Raw genomic sequence first — 17,487 nt, forward strand, 5'->3', positions numbered from 1 at the left:
TTAATGAATGGAGTGAAATTCACCTGTAATATAGCTGAGCTTGAAATATTATACAGCATCATGTTGTATACGTTAAATTGCTTGCCTGTGCTTGCCTTTTACTGGCGTGAATTTTTTTATAATAATTTAATAGTCCTTTTGCTATTGTAAATTGCGACTTATTTGTTAAATGATTGTTGGTCTTTTTTTTTAATATCGTAAAGTCTTGCACCAAATTTGAATAATGAGTGTTATTGAAAATTGTGTGTAATTTCACCAGATGTTCCTTGGCACCTACTTCCACTTTACATTTTGTGTATCGATTGAGATTAATAACCTTTGGTGAACCAGTAGTAAATTTACAGTTCAGAATACACTACAGCAAAACTGACCACACACTTCAAAGTAGAAATTCCACCTTCAGAAGCAAATTAACCAAAGAACTCTTGCACCTCGTGCCAGGAATTTTCCACAAATATCAGTTGAAAAGGTGCAAGTTTTAACTATTATTCCACAGACATTTTCAAAGAAAACAATTTTGAACCACGTTCCATTAGTATCAAAGTAAATGGTAGACAAATCAACAAATGTGAGGTCTGTAAAAGGAGTCTTTGGAAGACCAGATCCCTATTATGGTCACCCTGTAGAAGCAGCTCAAGTTCAAATAGTGCAGTCATTTTATCTGGAAGATAAATGGGACTGTTCTCACCAAAGTGCCAACAAAACGGACACTATAATTGTAACAGCTGAAGGTCAAAAAGTTGTGAAAGCGAAGAGGTACACAACTCGCAGTATTAAAGAAATTTTAATAATTTATGAGAGCAACTATACAACTTCACATATTGGAAGATCAAAATTTTACACACTACAACCTAAGTGGGTAGTTCCACACCCACCTAGAGATGTCTTTCTATGTGTGTACTGCGCGAATTTTAAACTTTGTGTGGTAACTTTGGAGAACTTACTGGAGCACGTGACATATGACACCTTGGTTGGGAGTGTGAAGTCATTAGTAGTATGAGATGAAAAGTGAGAGACTAGTTTTTTTTTTTTTCAAGAATGTGGTGACTTCCCTGTAAAGGGAGGACTGTTTTTACAGACACATGGCCTGGAAGATGTAGCAGATGACTGCAGAAATTACATATGTGACATGGGAGGAAAATAAACTAATTTAAAAAACTGTTGCCTTTTAGAGTTTCATTGATGAGTTTGGTAAATGGTCCGTGAAAGCATCTGAAGAAATTGCAACAATAGCACATTGCAGAAGCGAAAGGGTGTGGACTCAGCACATGCACCGAGCGAGGTGGCGTAGTGGTTAAACACTGGACTCGCATTCGGGAGGACGACGGTTCAATCCCGCGTCCGGCCATCTTGATTTAGGTTTTCCGTGCTTTCCCTAAATCGCTCCAGGCAAATGCCGGGATGGTTCCTTTGAAAGGGCACGGCCGACTTCCTTCCTAGTCCTTCCCTATTCCGATGAGACCGATGACCTCGCTGTCTGGTCTCCTTCCCAAACAACCCCTCAGCACATGCTTTGCTAGCAATGTGCAAAATTCTTCAACTGCAAACAGGGGCAGCGATCATCATCATTATTTCTGATGGCGTTCCTACTCATTTTAAAAACTGTCACCAGCTGTTTGAATTGAGTAAGTCACTTGTGCCAATTGACTGGGTACACAGTGCTGGTGGTCATGGGAGGTGGCACTGATGGTGTACGAGGCCTGCTGAAGCACCATGCTACAAAACAATATCTTTCCACACCAAATACAGCTGTGATTCAGAATGCTGAGGATTTTATGAGAGCCGTGAAATCTTACACATCCACAGCCCTCATCTTTTGTCCAAAGAGGAAATCACGTAAGTCCATGAAATGAAAAAAGAAGAATGGTCCACAAACTACTCCTGAGAAAGGAATTTAGAGGACGCATTTTTGGACTCAAAGTGATGGACGAATTCACGTTGCATACACTATAAATAGCAAGAAAGAAGAAATTTTATTCGTTCGGCCAACACCTCAGAAACAGCAGGATAATATTCAGATTCACAACCTGAGAAGGGGGATGTTTGTGGCGTGTGTGTGTGACTGTGACTGGTGGATTGCAGAGATTATTAACACCAGTTATGAGTTAAACAAAATTGTAGTGAACTTCATGCTACCACATGGATCAGCTGCTGGATATAGGTTTCTAGCTGAAGAACAGCAACAATGCCATCAGTGCTCACTTCCTGTTCACAATGTTTTGAAGATTGTAAGTGCTCCAGTTTCTATTGGTTCAACAATAAGGCATCACTCTACATCAAAGGAAGATACTGAAGCAGTGGAACACATTTTTAGTTCACTGACTGGCTAATTTCAGTACAAAACAGAGTGCAAAGAATTTTTATAAATTGAAACCTTTCACATACATGTTGGAACCATTTAAACTGCTTGAAAAATGAGTCTCTTGCTCATCTTTCAAAACTAAAATTATGTTAAATAAGGCTAGGTTTTGATTTTTATGAGCCTGTCAACTGAAAATGTGGTAATAAAACAGGTTTTATGCATGGAAAAATTTCAATTGTTTATAAAACATGTCCAACGTAAAAGTGGAACCCTCCCTTTCAGGGAATGTAGAACTATATGGTACTAAACAGAAAAAAAACTTCAAAATTTTATCAGAATGTTATAGTAAATGAACTTTGACAGATAAGTCCATATGGAGGATTTCTTTGTAATCATAAAGCAATTATCTTAAAAAAAAAATCTAGAACTTAACAGATTTTCAATTTTTTTTCCAAAATTCACATACAAATGGTACGTGTTTTGTCATCTTTGGAGGGCAATATTTCAAAGCAGAATTTTATTTGGAGAAAACAAAAAAAATACATGTTCTCTACTCAGTCCTTCATTTTAACATGTGCTAAATTCAGTACCAACAGAGACTATGAAGGTAAGATTTTTTCCTACCGTGTCTGAACTGATATGGACTACGCCTTAAAATAGATCAGATATCACACCAATGCTGCTGTAACTTGTCAGCAAGGGTGTTTACCTCCTAAGCTACAACTTCTGTTGTATGAATTTCACCAGTTATAGATTTTGCTCAGCATACAAATTATGTGTAATCAGTAATGAGAATCTGTCTATCTTTCAGACACTGCTACACTTGATACTTCACAGCATTCCACCAATACCATCAGCATCTACTTTTCCATTGAATGTACAAAGGAACTACCAATTTAATACAAGATTACAGTCTTCTTTTCTGGATGTTATATTAGCTAATGAATACCACTGTCTGAAATGTTGGCTAGTGCCATCAGAGAACATTCCCACCATTTTAAGAATAGAAAATTTACCTTTTAGGAGATGGGTATTTTCTGATTAAAAGAACACAGCCTACAGCTAGCTTATCATGCTGCAGATAATCAGATGCAATAGCATATGAAACTGGATCAGTAGTTGTGTAAGTCACTGCTGCATTAACGGTGATTTACTTACTCCAGTGTGTGCTCTGCACCTCATCCTAATGAGCAAAACACTATCTCAAACAGTCTCAGCTTTTGTCATTTCAAAGTAGGTATTTTGCCTATTTTTTATAACACAGGGTATAAGAAAATTCGGTAATTTGCTCTCTGAAACGTTGAAAACATCATCTAGAGAACCTTCCTATACCACTTTAGCTGCTCTTCCTATTATTCATGCTTCTTTAAATTTTCACACTTATGGAAATATGACCAATATCCTTTTAAAAATGTTTTAGAATTCTTGTTTCATGAGAGAAAAATCAAGTGTTTCATACATAACAGCGTTTCCAGCCACTGTGATGTGTTGTAACAATTTTTTAAACGAAATTCTATCTACCATAGACTAAATACAAAAGCATAATAATTTTTATTTCATTACATATAAAATACTACATTCTGAGCAAACTTTTCAGTTTAATTTATTTTGGTTGTGAGTCTAGTAAATCAATTATTTAAACTATTTTCTTATTTTTTAAAAAACGGAAATATGATTGAAAATTGTTTGGATGTGTCTAAATGATACACTGAAAACAATGAAATAACAAAGAAATACATCTTGTAGCAAAATTTATGAATTTTTCTCCACTTTATTTGAATAAGTCTTCATCAGGCCTCTTTCAGTGAAAATATAAAATGTATATAAGTATGGTGTGAGTTTTCGTACAATTTCAGAAACTATACATTTTCACTTCTGACTTGATACATAGGAACACAACATCTACTGAATTTCAAAATTTTCCATTTTGGTTTCACCTTTCATGGAATTATCCCAATGTATGGAACAGCAGTTGTGCTACACTTTACTGACAGAGCATAAGCACTGCTTCACAAAGCAGAAACATATATTTCAACATAATATCACTTTGTCAAACTTTATGCATAAGCAAGGTGTTGTCTACTCCGAAATATTTTTTTTTTCTATTGGCCACCTGTGAATAGAGATATGCAAAATTTGTCAAGGTACAGACAGATCAGTCGTGCTGTACAGTTCAATGTCAAAAAGTTGGCAGTTACACTCTTGGCTTGTGTTAAACATTTTTTGAGGGTCTAAAATACAGTTTTTCAATGTAGGCCTACACACGTAGGAGCCTCGTATGGAATTCAGATGTAAGTTTCCTAACACTGAAACGCACAGTTAAAAGTTACTGACGTTATGCTAAATGAAAAACACACTTGCTGAAAACTCGCAAACCTTGTGTACTTACAAGATTTTTCAGTTTCTTCATTAAATCTTTATGATATCGCAGATCAGCTATGTCCCGAGGACGATACTTATCAACGAGAAGACCGTAGTTCGTCATATCTAGTTTGTTTTGTTATAACACAAACACAAGGAAAAGTTTAATCCAAGTTTTCCTAATCTTTTTTTGTTTGCTTTTCACTTAGTAACCTGTCAAGTGTCAACATTACCAAAAGTTTCGCGCCATATTCATAAATTGCCAAAGATTATTAGCGTGCGAAGCTCTTACTACAAGTGTAGTGATATCTGCCAGATACAATCGATGAAGACCATTGTTAAATATCATTCACCGTCGCCTTGGGGATAGGTTACCTGGACTCCGGCTTTAGCCGGACATGTCCGCTATTTACGGGCAAGTCCGCCAAATACCAAATATAGATTGTTCTGGCCTGTTTGGCTTTTGTTAGGCTGTTTGGCGATGAATTAAGGCCACTCCCACGCTAATGACGTAAACGCTGAGAATAAGTATAAGGAGCAATAAAGAGGTATAAGATACCATAAGGATATATGGATGTACCAATTAATGCTATTCCTTTGTCTGTGTCATATTTTTCTTCATAGGCCGAACGAGCCTAACGCTTACAATGTCACAATCACAGTACGCGTAGAGCGACCGAAACAAAGAATCAATACCGATCAACCGAGGTCAACACGCTTCCCCCTGCTACGCTGACACGCTCCTCCTACTCGGTGACATTACTAATGAAATGACCAAAATTACCGAAAATATTGCTTGATGAATAGCTTCTAGATTGCTTTAACACAAGATTATCTCAAGAAGAAAACTAAGCAGTTTAGAGGACTGAGCACTTACTTGGTATCGTAACTCCCAAATTATGAGGCTGTTTACTGATATTTTCAGTTTAAGTTCGTTTAAGGTTGATCTCGCAAAAAGCTGACTGTAATTGATTATTATTAAACGATTGAAAGTATCTGACATATTCTATTTCTATTTTAAATATGTAGGGCAACTTTTAGGGTAAAATGTCTCGCTAAAGATAAGGCGGAGTTCGGTTTTTGTATTTTTGAACCTGACAACTCTACTTGGACACGACCTCAATGAGGTACAGTATCGTTTTAGAAAATGTAGGTCGACTAGTACAGCCATAGTTGCCTTTGTAGCTGATATTATATAGGCGTTTGAAGAGCAAAGAGATGTCTGCGGTGTTTCCATTGACTTTTCGAAGGCATGTGACTGCGTATGTCACGACAGACTACCGCACATATTAAATTGATATGTTATCAGATACAGGGCATCTGACATGATAAAATCATACATGGAAAACAGAGATAAGTGTATAGAAATAGTCTTATAACATTTAGTATACCTCATGAATCAATTCTAGGACCTCTTATATTCATACTGTATGTAAACTTTATGATAATAGCAGTAGATGACTACATAGTAACGTTTGTGGATGACAGTGCACTCAGTGTAAAAGATGACTCAGTAGACGAACTGCAATCAATTGCCTCTATAAATTGGGGGAAGGTTAATAATTACCCCACAGAAAACAATACAGCTAAATCTCTCCTGTCAACAGTTAACAGAAATACAGATCAGCTATGCTTATGACTTGCAACAGACTGCTGCTCAATGCAAAAAAAACAGTAAACCTAACATCCTCACAATTCAGAAGAGAACTCCCCAGGCTATGTCGTCGAAATATACTTGAAACTTCGAAACCATGAATGAACTGCGGTCAGAAATTTAAACTGATCCCAGCTCCTCCAACAAATGAGAAGGTTGCAGATAAAAGACAACTGTGATCAAATACCTAACTTGGGTTGTCAGCTTCAAAGATTTGATTTTGCTGCAGTTACTGTAGAAAACAATAATAAATCGACTTCCTGGAGGTACAACCATGGAGGTAAGAATAGATCTCCATGCGTACAACAGTGTGTGTCGTTTAGAATCGATTACATGTTAACTGATCAGCACAGGTGACACATCGATACTTCATGCAAAATTGGGTACACTACAGTGACTCCGCATGACCCTTATATAGGTTTTACTGCAATGACATAATTGCTAAAAGCGAAAATGTAAAGAACTGCAACGATTTTTGACAGGTAACAGTTCATTAAATAACACTGAAGCAATCGTGAAATAAAATTACATTACTTAATATATGAAATTCCTTATAAACCAGTCTCATTCAGAATGAAAATAGCCATATATATAATTATAACGAGACGTGTTACATTTTATTGGGTTATTCGTAAAATACACTACATTCATTCTTCCTAGCATGTTTCCTAGCTTTTAAAAAAGTGTACTTCATTTGAATGAAACAATCTTTTCAAAGTCGAGTCTGGCAGATAGGATATGTTTTGCAATTTTATAGTTACACTCGTATTTTAATTGAACTCTGTTCTTTGTTTTTTTAATTACATTAGTTTTAAACCATATATCATCAATACTGATCATTACTGGATTCTTTCTGATGTAATTACCTTCAAATTACTTCTGTTTTAGAAGTAGTGGTAACAAGTGATGGCAGCAAAAGTATAACAATTTTAAGGGAATAGTATGGTTTTAAACGTTCCTACCAATTACAGTGCATACACAAGGCATAAGGAAAACATTGTACAGTTCCCAAAGTACAGTATTACTAATATTGTTCATATTTGGCTACGTTTAGGATTGTTCTTGACATGCTATTAGATTTTCAGTTAATTATTGTGAATGGGAAGCCGTTGGCAACAATTATTTTAAAGAAGTGGTAAGGTCCTAAGTGTTACATTTCAGACTGCCCCATCAAGTCAAGGTTTGAACAGATAAAGGTTGGACGATACATTTGAAGCTTATTCAAGTAACAGCAGGCAGGTACAGTTTTACATTTCTTTATATAATTTACCAGTGATGAACACAATACGAATTTTTCATAATCAGAACATTATTGGCACGAACATTTCTGTGAAATTTTACTGTTTGAACAAAAAAATTGTTTGTATTCTTGTAAACTTGACACTAAATTGCCAAACACGTGGGTATATATATCATTAAGCATTATATGAGTTGTATTATTCTTTAAGACAAAGTACGTATTTAAATATGATAACCAGTGTTGTTTTGTGTATTTAAGTTCACAGGTAACAATGCAATATGTTTGTAAGTAACAAGTAATAATCTTTACAAATATCACATACACAGTTCTAAACAGATACCACTGTATCAAAGACATTTCAATGTGGTAATGAGTACAAATGTTGGAGATCAAATTACTTATAGAAATGTAGTTTACATATTATAAGACAAGTAATTATTATTTAGATATAGATGTCACAGGCAGTTCAGTTTCTGCCACTAAAGAATATGTTTTTTTCTTCAATCTTTGATGACTGAGGAGAGCGAAATCAAGATTCTAAGTTCGACTTTAGTCACTGATCATTTGTAACATATTTCAGTACTCAAGTGTTTTACACAGTTTTTATGTTTTTTATTTGCTCATTAGGCAGGTATAGTGATCCTACTTGACAATCCCAATTAAAACTAAACTTCGAAAAAGTTTACCCTTATATTACAATAATCAAGTCCCTTGCTAATAAAGTGTCTAAATCATTTGTTTAGACATTTATGAAGTACACTTCTCATTTACAAGATATGACCCATAATCAAAACATAAACAAACACACACAAACTTGTGTTGTGTTGTTTGTGTGTGTGTGTGTGTGTGTGTGTGTGTGTGTGTGTGTGTGTGCAATTTCAATTCCAGTTATTAAACTATGTTCATACTTTAACAGGTAAGTTTTCTCGTTGAATCCTAATATTTCCTCCTTCAAAATGCTGCTGTTGCATAGTCAAAATTCATTATTTTAAATTGGAGAAAATCTTTCCTATCATAGGCAAAACTCAAACCTCTAGTTACCTGTGGCATTATGATCATTATTTTTGATCAGAAATAGCTCAAGTCAAATGAAACTTTACTTCTTTCAGTAGGAACCTTCCATCATAGTCACTATCTCAATCAGCACCGACACAATACACTTAAAGCCTTTTCCTTTTCCACTTAATATTTCTATACTCTCTCGGTGCAGTGAGAAATGCATAACTGCAATAACATGGTTTAGTCTAGTTTGCATTATGCAAGAAAAATCATCAAAATTAGACTTCAGAGTTTATCTGCAGCTCAGACATGAACTATTAACATTAAGGGAATCCAATTTCCACAAGTAAATGTAAAGTTTTTAAGGCATGTGTGCAAATTATGTTGCAGTTCCTCTATTTAAAACTTTCATTCATCACTCACAATTGTGTAAAGTTGCCACATACAAGTCTCTTCCCAGATATCATAACAAATTTTTCAGTGCTACATGGAAAGTTATTTCTTATTAAATTCTATATGTCTATATAGCAAATCATGAATGTGTGTGTTCATATGTGTAATAGTTCTTCATTCTCTCGCAACAGTAAAAACATCTCAAGTTATAATAATAGTAATAATAATAATCTTCATAGTGTTATCAAACATATGTATGCAAGGTTTCACCTATCACATCACATAAATATTATTAGAAAATTACTTCTTTTGTAAAGCAATTATGTCTTCAGAGTTACGAAGTCCATAGTAACTGTAAGTAAAATCTCATCACTTTAACATATCGTTGCTCTTAACTTCAGTATTAGTAAATCTTTGTAGCTGACCATACTAACAAAATAAGTACATCATCACATTTTATATTTCATCTATTGTCCTCAGGGAAGTGTAATGGGACCGCTGTTGTTCTCTATAAACATAAATGATTTGGCAGACAGGGTGGGCAGCAATCTGAAATTGTTTGCTGATGATGTCATGGTGTACGGTAAGATGACAAAGTTTAGTGACTTTAGGGTGATACAAGATGATATTAAAAAATTGGGCATTAAGTTGCAATGTGATATGAGGTGGAATGAGCATGTGAGAACTGTGTTAGAGAAGGCAAGTGGTTGGCTTTGGTTTATTGAGAAAATTCTACAGAAGAGTGGGTCACCCATAAAAGAAACCACATGAAGGACGCTAGTTCGATCTATTCTTGAGTGTTGCTCGAGTGTTTGAGACCTGTACCAGGTCGGATTGAAGGAAGACATCAAAGTAATTCAGAGCCGGCCAGCTACATTTGTTAGCAGTAGGTTCAAACCAACATGTAGGTGTTACAGAGATGCTTCACGAACTCAGATGGGTGACCCTGTAGGGAAGCATCATTCCTTTTCGAGAAACACTACTGGGAAAATCTGGAGAACCGACATTTGAAGCCGTCTGCTGAAAGATTCTACTGCAACCAACATACCTTGCACATAAGGACCATGAAGATAAGCTATGAGAAATTAGGGCTCACACGGAGGCATACAAGCAGTCATTTTTCCCTCACGATGTTTGCGAGTGGAACAGGAAACAAAATGACTAATAGTGGTGCAGGGTACCATCCGGCATGCACCGTGTGGTAGCCTGTGGAATATCTATGTAACTGTAGATGTAGATGTAGATGACATGGACTGTCAAGCATTGCGGAGACTGGTTGTTAAGTAGCCCATGAAATCAACAGAAGTCACTCGAGACTTTCAAAATGTTACCAGCAGTCCAGCTAGCAGAATGACTGTGTATAGGGAGTTAGGAGGAATGGAGTACAATGGTCGTGCACCTCCCCATAAACTCCCACATTTCTGTAGTCAAAACTAAGGGACATTTGAGGGGTTGTAAAGAGCAGTGTCACTTGACAATGGATGACTGAAAAGGAGTGACTTGAAGTCATGAATCACGCTATAGTCTGTGGCAGCCTGATGAAGGGGTTTGGGTTAGGCGAATGCTTGGAGAACTTACCTGGGATCATTATATGTTGCGCTAGCAGTGAAATATGGATGAGGTGATATTCATAGTTAAGCTGTGGTCCCTTATTGCGCTTAATAAAACACTAAATGTGGAAGAATATGAACACACTTTACAGCACTGTCTACATCGTGTAGTAGAGGAACACTTCGGAGATGAAGACTGTTTGTATCAGGATCATAAGGCAGCATTTGTGATGCAGTAGGTCGTAGAAAATAAGATTCCTAAAATGGACTGGTCTGCACAGAGTCCTGACCTGATCCCAATGCAACAATCGTAGGAAGAGTTAGAACGATGACTTAGAACCATTTCCCAGCATCATCCTACTTCTGATGTTACATTTTAAATATTGATAAAACATGTATAAACATCACTTTTAATTTCAGAAAGGCTGTCATTAAAAATTTTAGTTGATTCATCTACGTTCTTATTCATAACTGTGTTGCATTTTTGACTATTAAATGCAGTATTTTGAAATTTTTATCATTATTTCCAATTTATGAACTAGGGTTGTTTCTTACTTTTGTGTCCTAACCTCCAATCCCTCAATCCCATTACTGACTTTGTGATGTTCATTTCCAAAACTTCTTTTAAACTAACAATATTATTCTCAAGCTGTTTTGTTTTTTTTTCCTACAGTTCACCTTACTTTGATTTTAATTTTAGTTAAGCCTTTTTTTTACTACCTTCAAAGCTTCTCTTGCGTCTTAGCATAATCTTCTAGGTTACCAAACCTGTCATTGACAGGTTTACTCTGTTTTTTTAAGATTTCTTTTATTAAAATCGCTAATCTGTCCAACAAACTATTGCTACTACTACAGTTCATGCCTTCTCTCTTCTCAACGCCAAGTACAGCACTCACTTCATGGTCTACTGACTCTTCCTCAGACACTACACCACTGAATTTCATGAGTGTGCTCTTCTACATCCTCCTGCCTTCTGTAATTCATGTTTTCGACATTTATATCATTTATGTATCCCAAAGTATTTAATTACTCAGAAATATCACCCCTCAAAATATAATTTAAAAAATAAATTGTATCCTAAACAAAAAGTTTTTCACACATCATACACTCACTGTCACTCTGAAGAAAAGAAGAAACAATCGTTGAATTTCCTTATTGCAGGTGATGATGTTACTGATGGCTCAGTTGCATGATGTTGCAGTTTGTTGTATTCACAACTGAATTTTGGGTCGTATTTTTCTCCAGACAGCTTTTTGTTTTTGGTTCTTGTCTTCTTTGTCCAAAATTTTTTCACGTCTTGCGTGTTCAAAATACACTATGTGATCAAAAGTATTCAGACACCTGGCAGAAAATGACTTACGAGTTCGTGGCGCCCTCCAACGGTAACGCTGGAATTCAATATGGTGTTGGCCCACCCTTAGCCTTGATGATAGCTTCCACTCTCGCAGGGATACGTTCAGTCAGGTGCTGGAAGGGTTCTTGGGGAATGACAGCCTATTCTTCGCAGAGTGCTGCACTGAGGAGAGGTATCGATGTCCGTCGCTGACGTGTAACCACTCCGCCACAGGCCATGCATTATGAACAGGTGCTCGATCGTGTTGAAAGATGCAATCGCCATCCCCAAATTGTTCTTCGACAGTGGAAAGGAAGAAGGTGCTTAAAACATCAATGTAGGCCTGTGCTGTGACAGTGCCACGCGAAACAACAAAGGGTGCAAGCTCCCTCCATGAAAAACACGACCACATCATAACACCACCGCCTCCGAATTTTACTGTTCACACTACGTACACTGGCAGATGACGTTCACTGGGCATTCGCCATACCCACACCCTGCCATTGGCTCGCCACATTGTGTGCCGTGATTCGTCACTCAACAAACGTTTTACCACTGTTCAATCGTTCAATATTTACGCTCCTTACACCAATCGAGGCGTCGTTTGGCATTTACCGGCGTGATGTGTGGCTTATGAGCAGCCGCTCGACCATGAAATCCAAGTTTTCTCACCTCGCCCCTAACTGTCGTGGTACTTGCAGTGGATCCTGATGCAGTTCGGAATTCCTGTGTGATGGTCTTGATAGATATCTGCCTGTTACACATTACGACCCTCCTCAATTGTCGTTGGCCTCTGTCAGTCAACAGACGAGGTCGGCCTGTAGACTTTTGTGCTCTACGTGTCCCTTCACGTTTCCAGTTCGGAAACAGTGGACCTAGGGGTGTTTAGGAGTGTAGAAATCTCGCTTACAGACGTATGACACAAGTGACACCCAATCACCTGACCATGTTAGAAGTCCTGAGTTCCGCAGGGTGCCCCATTCTGCTCTCTGACGATCTCTAATGACTACTAAGGTCGCTGATATGGAGTACCTGGCAGTAGGTAGCATCACAATGCACTTAATATGAAAAACGTATGTTTTTGGGTTTGTCCGGATACTTTTGATCATATCATGTATGTAATTGAAAAATACTTGAAACTTCAAAACTATGTTAGCACTCTGGTCACAGATTTACATTGATCCCAGCTGCTTCACCAGGTGAGGAGTTTCCAAATAAAAAGGGAGCTGTTCTTTGACTGGGATTAAATACTTAACTTGTGTTGTCAGCTTCAAAGAGCTGATATTGCTCTAGTTGCTACAGAAAACAAGAATAAATCGACTTTCTGGAGGTAAAAATACTGACCAAGTGGGTTGTAATGCTCACATTAATTCGTGTCACACTTTGTTTTGAGGTTCAGTTTTGTTTATTGCGGACCATAACTGTACAAAGTTGGCACAATGTGTGCCATTTAGCATTGAATACATGTTAACTGATCTGCACAGGTGCCACATCGTTACTACAGGCAAAACTGGGCGTACAATAGTGATTTCACACGAGACTTATACAGGTTTTACTACAATAATATAACTGTTGCCAGATACGTAATTATAATGAGACATATTACTTTTTAGTGGATTATTTGTAAAATACAAAATATGTATTCTTCCAAGCATGTTTTCTAGCTTTCATAAAAATGTACTTCATTTTACTAAAATCAGCAATGGTGGTAGCAGAAATATATGAATTTTAAGGGAAGGGAATTGTTTTATGGTGCAGGTTTATTTCATGATAACAGATTTCAAAATATAGTATTACTAATATTGACAAACTGCCTATTGGCTTCTGTCTCGGGTTCTTCGGCCGACGTTCATCTAATGATTGTTCTGACGTTTCGCCAGCACGAGTGGCTGGCATTGTCAAAGCTTCACCCTCCATTGCCGGTGGTGAACTGGAGCCGAGCTCGCGGGCGCAGACTATATGTACCTGGCGCGCCAACGTCCGAGGGCTTCTCCGCGGTCATTTCCGGTGCGGTTCTCCTCTTGCTACCTGCGACGGTCGTTCGCTGCAGTACGGGAAGCCAGGATCCGTTGACCTTAAGGCTTTCCTCTTTCTTGTTCAAACTGTTCGCGTGTTTTTGTATTTCTACAGCTTCTCTGAACAAGCGCGTGTGATAGTGGTTCTCTACAGCCAGAACTTCCGTGTCGGCGAATTTTATTACGTGGTCGGTCTCATTCAGTGCGTGTTCTGCCACGGCCGATTTCTCCACCTGCCCCAACCTGCAATGTCGCTTATGCTCCTTGATCCTGGTGTTAATGGATCGTCCAGTCATCCCGACATAAACTTTTCCGCATGTGCATGGTATGCGGTATATTCCCGACATTGAAAGTGGGTCTCTTTTCTCCTTCGCCGATCTAAGACACTCTTTGATCTTCCTTGTCGGTTTGAAGATCGTCTTTACGCCATGTTTGCGCAATATACGGCCGATTCTGTCCGTCACTCTGGGAATGTATGGCAGAAAGGCCGTACCCGACATTTCTTTTTCTGGTTCCTTACTTCGCCGAGTGTTTGGCTCAGTTACACTTCTAATATAATTTGTGGAGTACCCATTGCTCCTCAGGACTGTTTCCAGGTGTTGCATTTCTCGTTTGAGGTGTTGCGGCTCACATATTCGTCCTGCTCTCGTTACGAGCGTACTAATTGTGGTGTCACCGCTAGACACCACACTTGCTAGGTGGTAACTTAAATCGGCCGCGGTCCTGTAGTACATGTCGGACCCGCGTGTCGCCACTGTGTATTCGCAAACGTAGCGCCACCACAGGGCAGGTCAGAAGACACGGACTTGACCTCGCCCCAGTTGTACGGACGACATAGCTTGCGACCAGACGTATCAAGTTTTCCTCTCATTTGCCGAGAGACAGATTGAATAGCCTTCAGCTAGTCCATAGCTACTACCTAGCAAGGCGCCATATGTATCAGTGCTAATTGCTTACTACTACTCACGAGATGTATTTCAACAAGAAGAACATCATTAAAAGTTAAGTATAATACAAGACAAGTTCTTTTCTTTATAGTTTTTCATCCAGTCTCCTGTTTCAGAATTTACGCCCGTCTGCGTTAGTTTCGCGTGCTTCTAGCCACTCATTGTGTCTATGCTGTATTAGCATAGATACAACACTAATCATGCCCCTTTTCTGGCTCGGGTGGTGGTTTGACAGTTTGTGCAGGTATCGGTCCGTGTGAGTCGGTTTTCGATACACGCTGTGTCCCAGGTTTTCGCCGTCCCTTGTGACCAGCACATCTAGAAATGGCAGTTTCTTGTCCTTTTCTACTTCCATGGTAAATGTTATGTTGGCATGGAGGCTGTTCAAGTGTCTTAGGAAGTCACCGAGCTGTTCTTCACCATGGCTCCACACCACGAAAGTATCATCGACGTACCTGTACCACACCTTAGGTTTGCAAGTGGCCGAGTCCAGTGCCTGTGCTTCGAATTGTTCCATGAAGAAGTTGGCCACCACTGGACTGAGAGGACTACCCATGGCGACGCCTTCCAGCTGTTCGTAGAAGTCGCCATTCCACGTGAAATAGCTCGTGGTGAGACATGCATGGAAGAGCTTTCTGATCAGAAACTTTAACATATACGAATCTGACAATTAACTGAATTCTGTTTTGTGATACATAAAATTTTCGAAAAGAGTAATTTCATATAAAGCCTAATAATGACTATCCTTTCTGTCCGTATATGAGTGAAAATTAAATAATTATCTGTGTGACAACATAGAAACAAGGATTATCGAAAGAATATTTTTGAATAATAATAATAAGAAAAAAGGCAAAATAGCGAAAATAGCCACACACACCAAATGGGGTAAGGTAATTGTCACTTGAGTATTCTGTTTCTCTTGATACATAATTGCAAAAAAAATAAAGGAATTTTTAACTTGATCTAACAGTTGTGAATGCAGTTGTCATGTAGTCAGTTTTTTGTAATAGATTCCATAATGGATGAACAGTTCAATACTCCAACATTGTATTTCATGCACTTATATTGTTGAGAGCTTGTCGTTTCATTACTTAGTAATCAATTTGTCATACACGATTTATTTACTTGAGTTTTTTTGCAAAATTATAAGCTTGTATAAATTTGTTGTTGATTCTGTCTAAAATGCCTAGGGTTAATACATATCTGACATTGAACAAAAAATGAAAGAATCTGTTGGTGTAAATGCACAGATTACTCAGAGTAATGTCACGAGTAGTTGAACCACACAGGTAAGCGAAAGTTAATTCACACTTCAACAGTGTGATAATATTTCACAGGCAAATGATGAGCCAAATTTGGCACAATATCCTTTTGAAAAACACATTTCAGGAGAAATTCCTGTCCTGTAACAGGTGACTTATCATTACAACAAATCAATGACCGAGCAAGGTGGCACAGTGATTAGCACACTGGACTCGCATTCGGGAGGACGACAGTTCAATCCCGAGTCTGGCCGTCCTGATTCACGTTTTCCATTATTTCCCTAAATCGCTCCAGGCAAATGCCGGGATGGTTCCTTTGAAAGGGCAAGGCCGACTTTCTTCCCCATCCTTCCCTAATACAATGAGACAGATGACCTCACTGTCTGGTCTCCTCCCTCAAGACAACCTCTAATCAATTTTTTTTTTATTTCGAATCGTCTTTACAAAGAAACAGCACTGGTATCAGAGGTCGGAAAACGAGTAGCGTTTAAGAGAAAATACGTGTCACCATTGCTGCATGATGCAGCCTTGAATGAGCCAGGTATCGTAAATTGCTACTCAGTTATGTTTGCTACTCAGTAATAATGTTAAGCTGACAAATAGCATCTCCCATGAGTTTGTTCAGAACTCTTCACAGCTCAAGGCGACGGACATTAAGTTTCCCCAACTGTTGAAACAGATGGGTAATACACTTTATCGGCAGTTCATGCAAGTGGGCAATAAATTTTCTGCCACGTGGGATTAGCCGAGCAGTCTAAGGCGCTACAGCCATGCACTGTGCTGTTGATCCCGGCTGAGGTTTGGGTCCTCCCTCGGGCATGGGCGTGTATGTTTGTCCTTAGGATAATTTAGGTTAAGTAGTGTGTAGGCTTAGGGACTGATGACTGTAGCAGTTAAGTCCCATAAGATTTTTAAAAATAAATAAATAACTTTTCTCAGCAGTTCAAGCAGACGCTTGAGGAACAACAAATGATTGCAAACAGAGTAGATAATCTTACAGAGAAGAAAAATACTTTACAAATCGCTCATGACAAATTGCCAAAACTTGTGTCCACAGTTCAAACAGAGGTATCTGAAAGGAGACCATCTGTTGCAAAGTTTCTGATAAAGTACGAAAATTGTTAGAAGAAGAAGGTTTTTTCAAGCTTGAATGGGAACATGTCAATGATGGTTTAACGAAATTTAATAATCTCACTGAGTTAGGAGCTTTTGATAATGATACTACTCTTCCTGAATAGGTAGTGCACAACACCGAACTTTTCTTAAAGGTGTTGAAAAATTGATATCTGACAATGAGGGTGTATTTATTACAATAATGGACAATGATATTACAGCTGTGGTACAACAGATGTGTACTGGGTTAGCTTCAAGCAAAATCAGTCCATCTGAATCAACTGCAATTGAATTCGGGAATATACACAGAGGTTTGTC

At 38.1% G+C, this 17,487-nt stretch overlaps 1 protein-coding gene across 1 annotated transcript in view; it reads right to left on the bottom strand.

The window, feature by feature from the left end:
- Positions 1 to 4,934, bottom strand: part of LOC126259383 (replication factor C subunit 3) — a 90,676-nt gene extending 85,742 nt beyond the window's left edge. Inside the window, exon 1 of the mRNA XM_049956133.1 lies at positions 4,692 to 4,934. Coding sequence (XP_049812090.1) covers positions 4,692 to 4,787 — 96 coding nt within the window. The 5' untranslated portion in view covers positions 4,788 to 4,934. The remainder of the gene's footprint in view (positions 1 to 4,691) is intronic.
- Between the last annotated feature and the right edge of the window lie 12,553 nt (positions 4,935 to 17,487).

This window comes from Schistocerca nitens, chromosome 5 (genome assembly GCF_023898315.1).
Source record: "Schistocerca nitens isolate TAMUIC-IGC-003100 chromosome 5, iqSchNite1.1, whole genome shotgun sequence".
Taxonomy (NCBI): Eukaryota; Metazoa; Arthropoda; class Insecta; order Orthoptera; family Acrididae; genus Schistocerca; species Schistocerca nitens.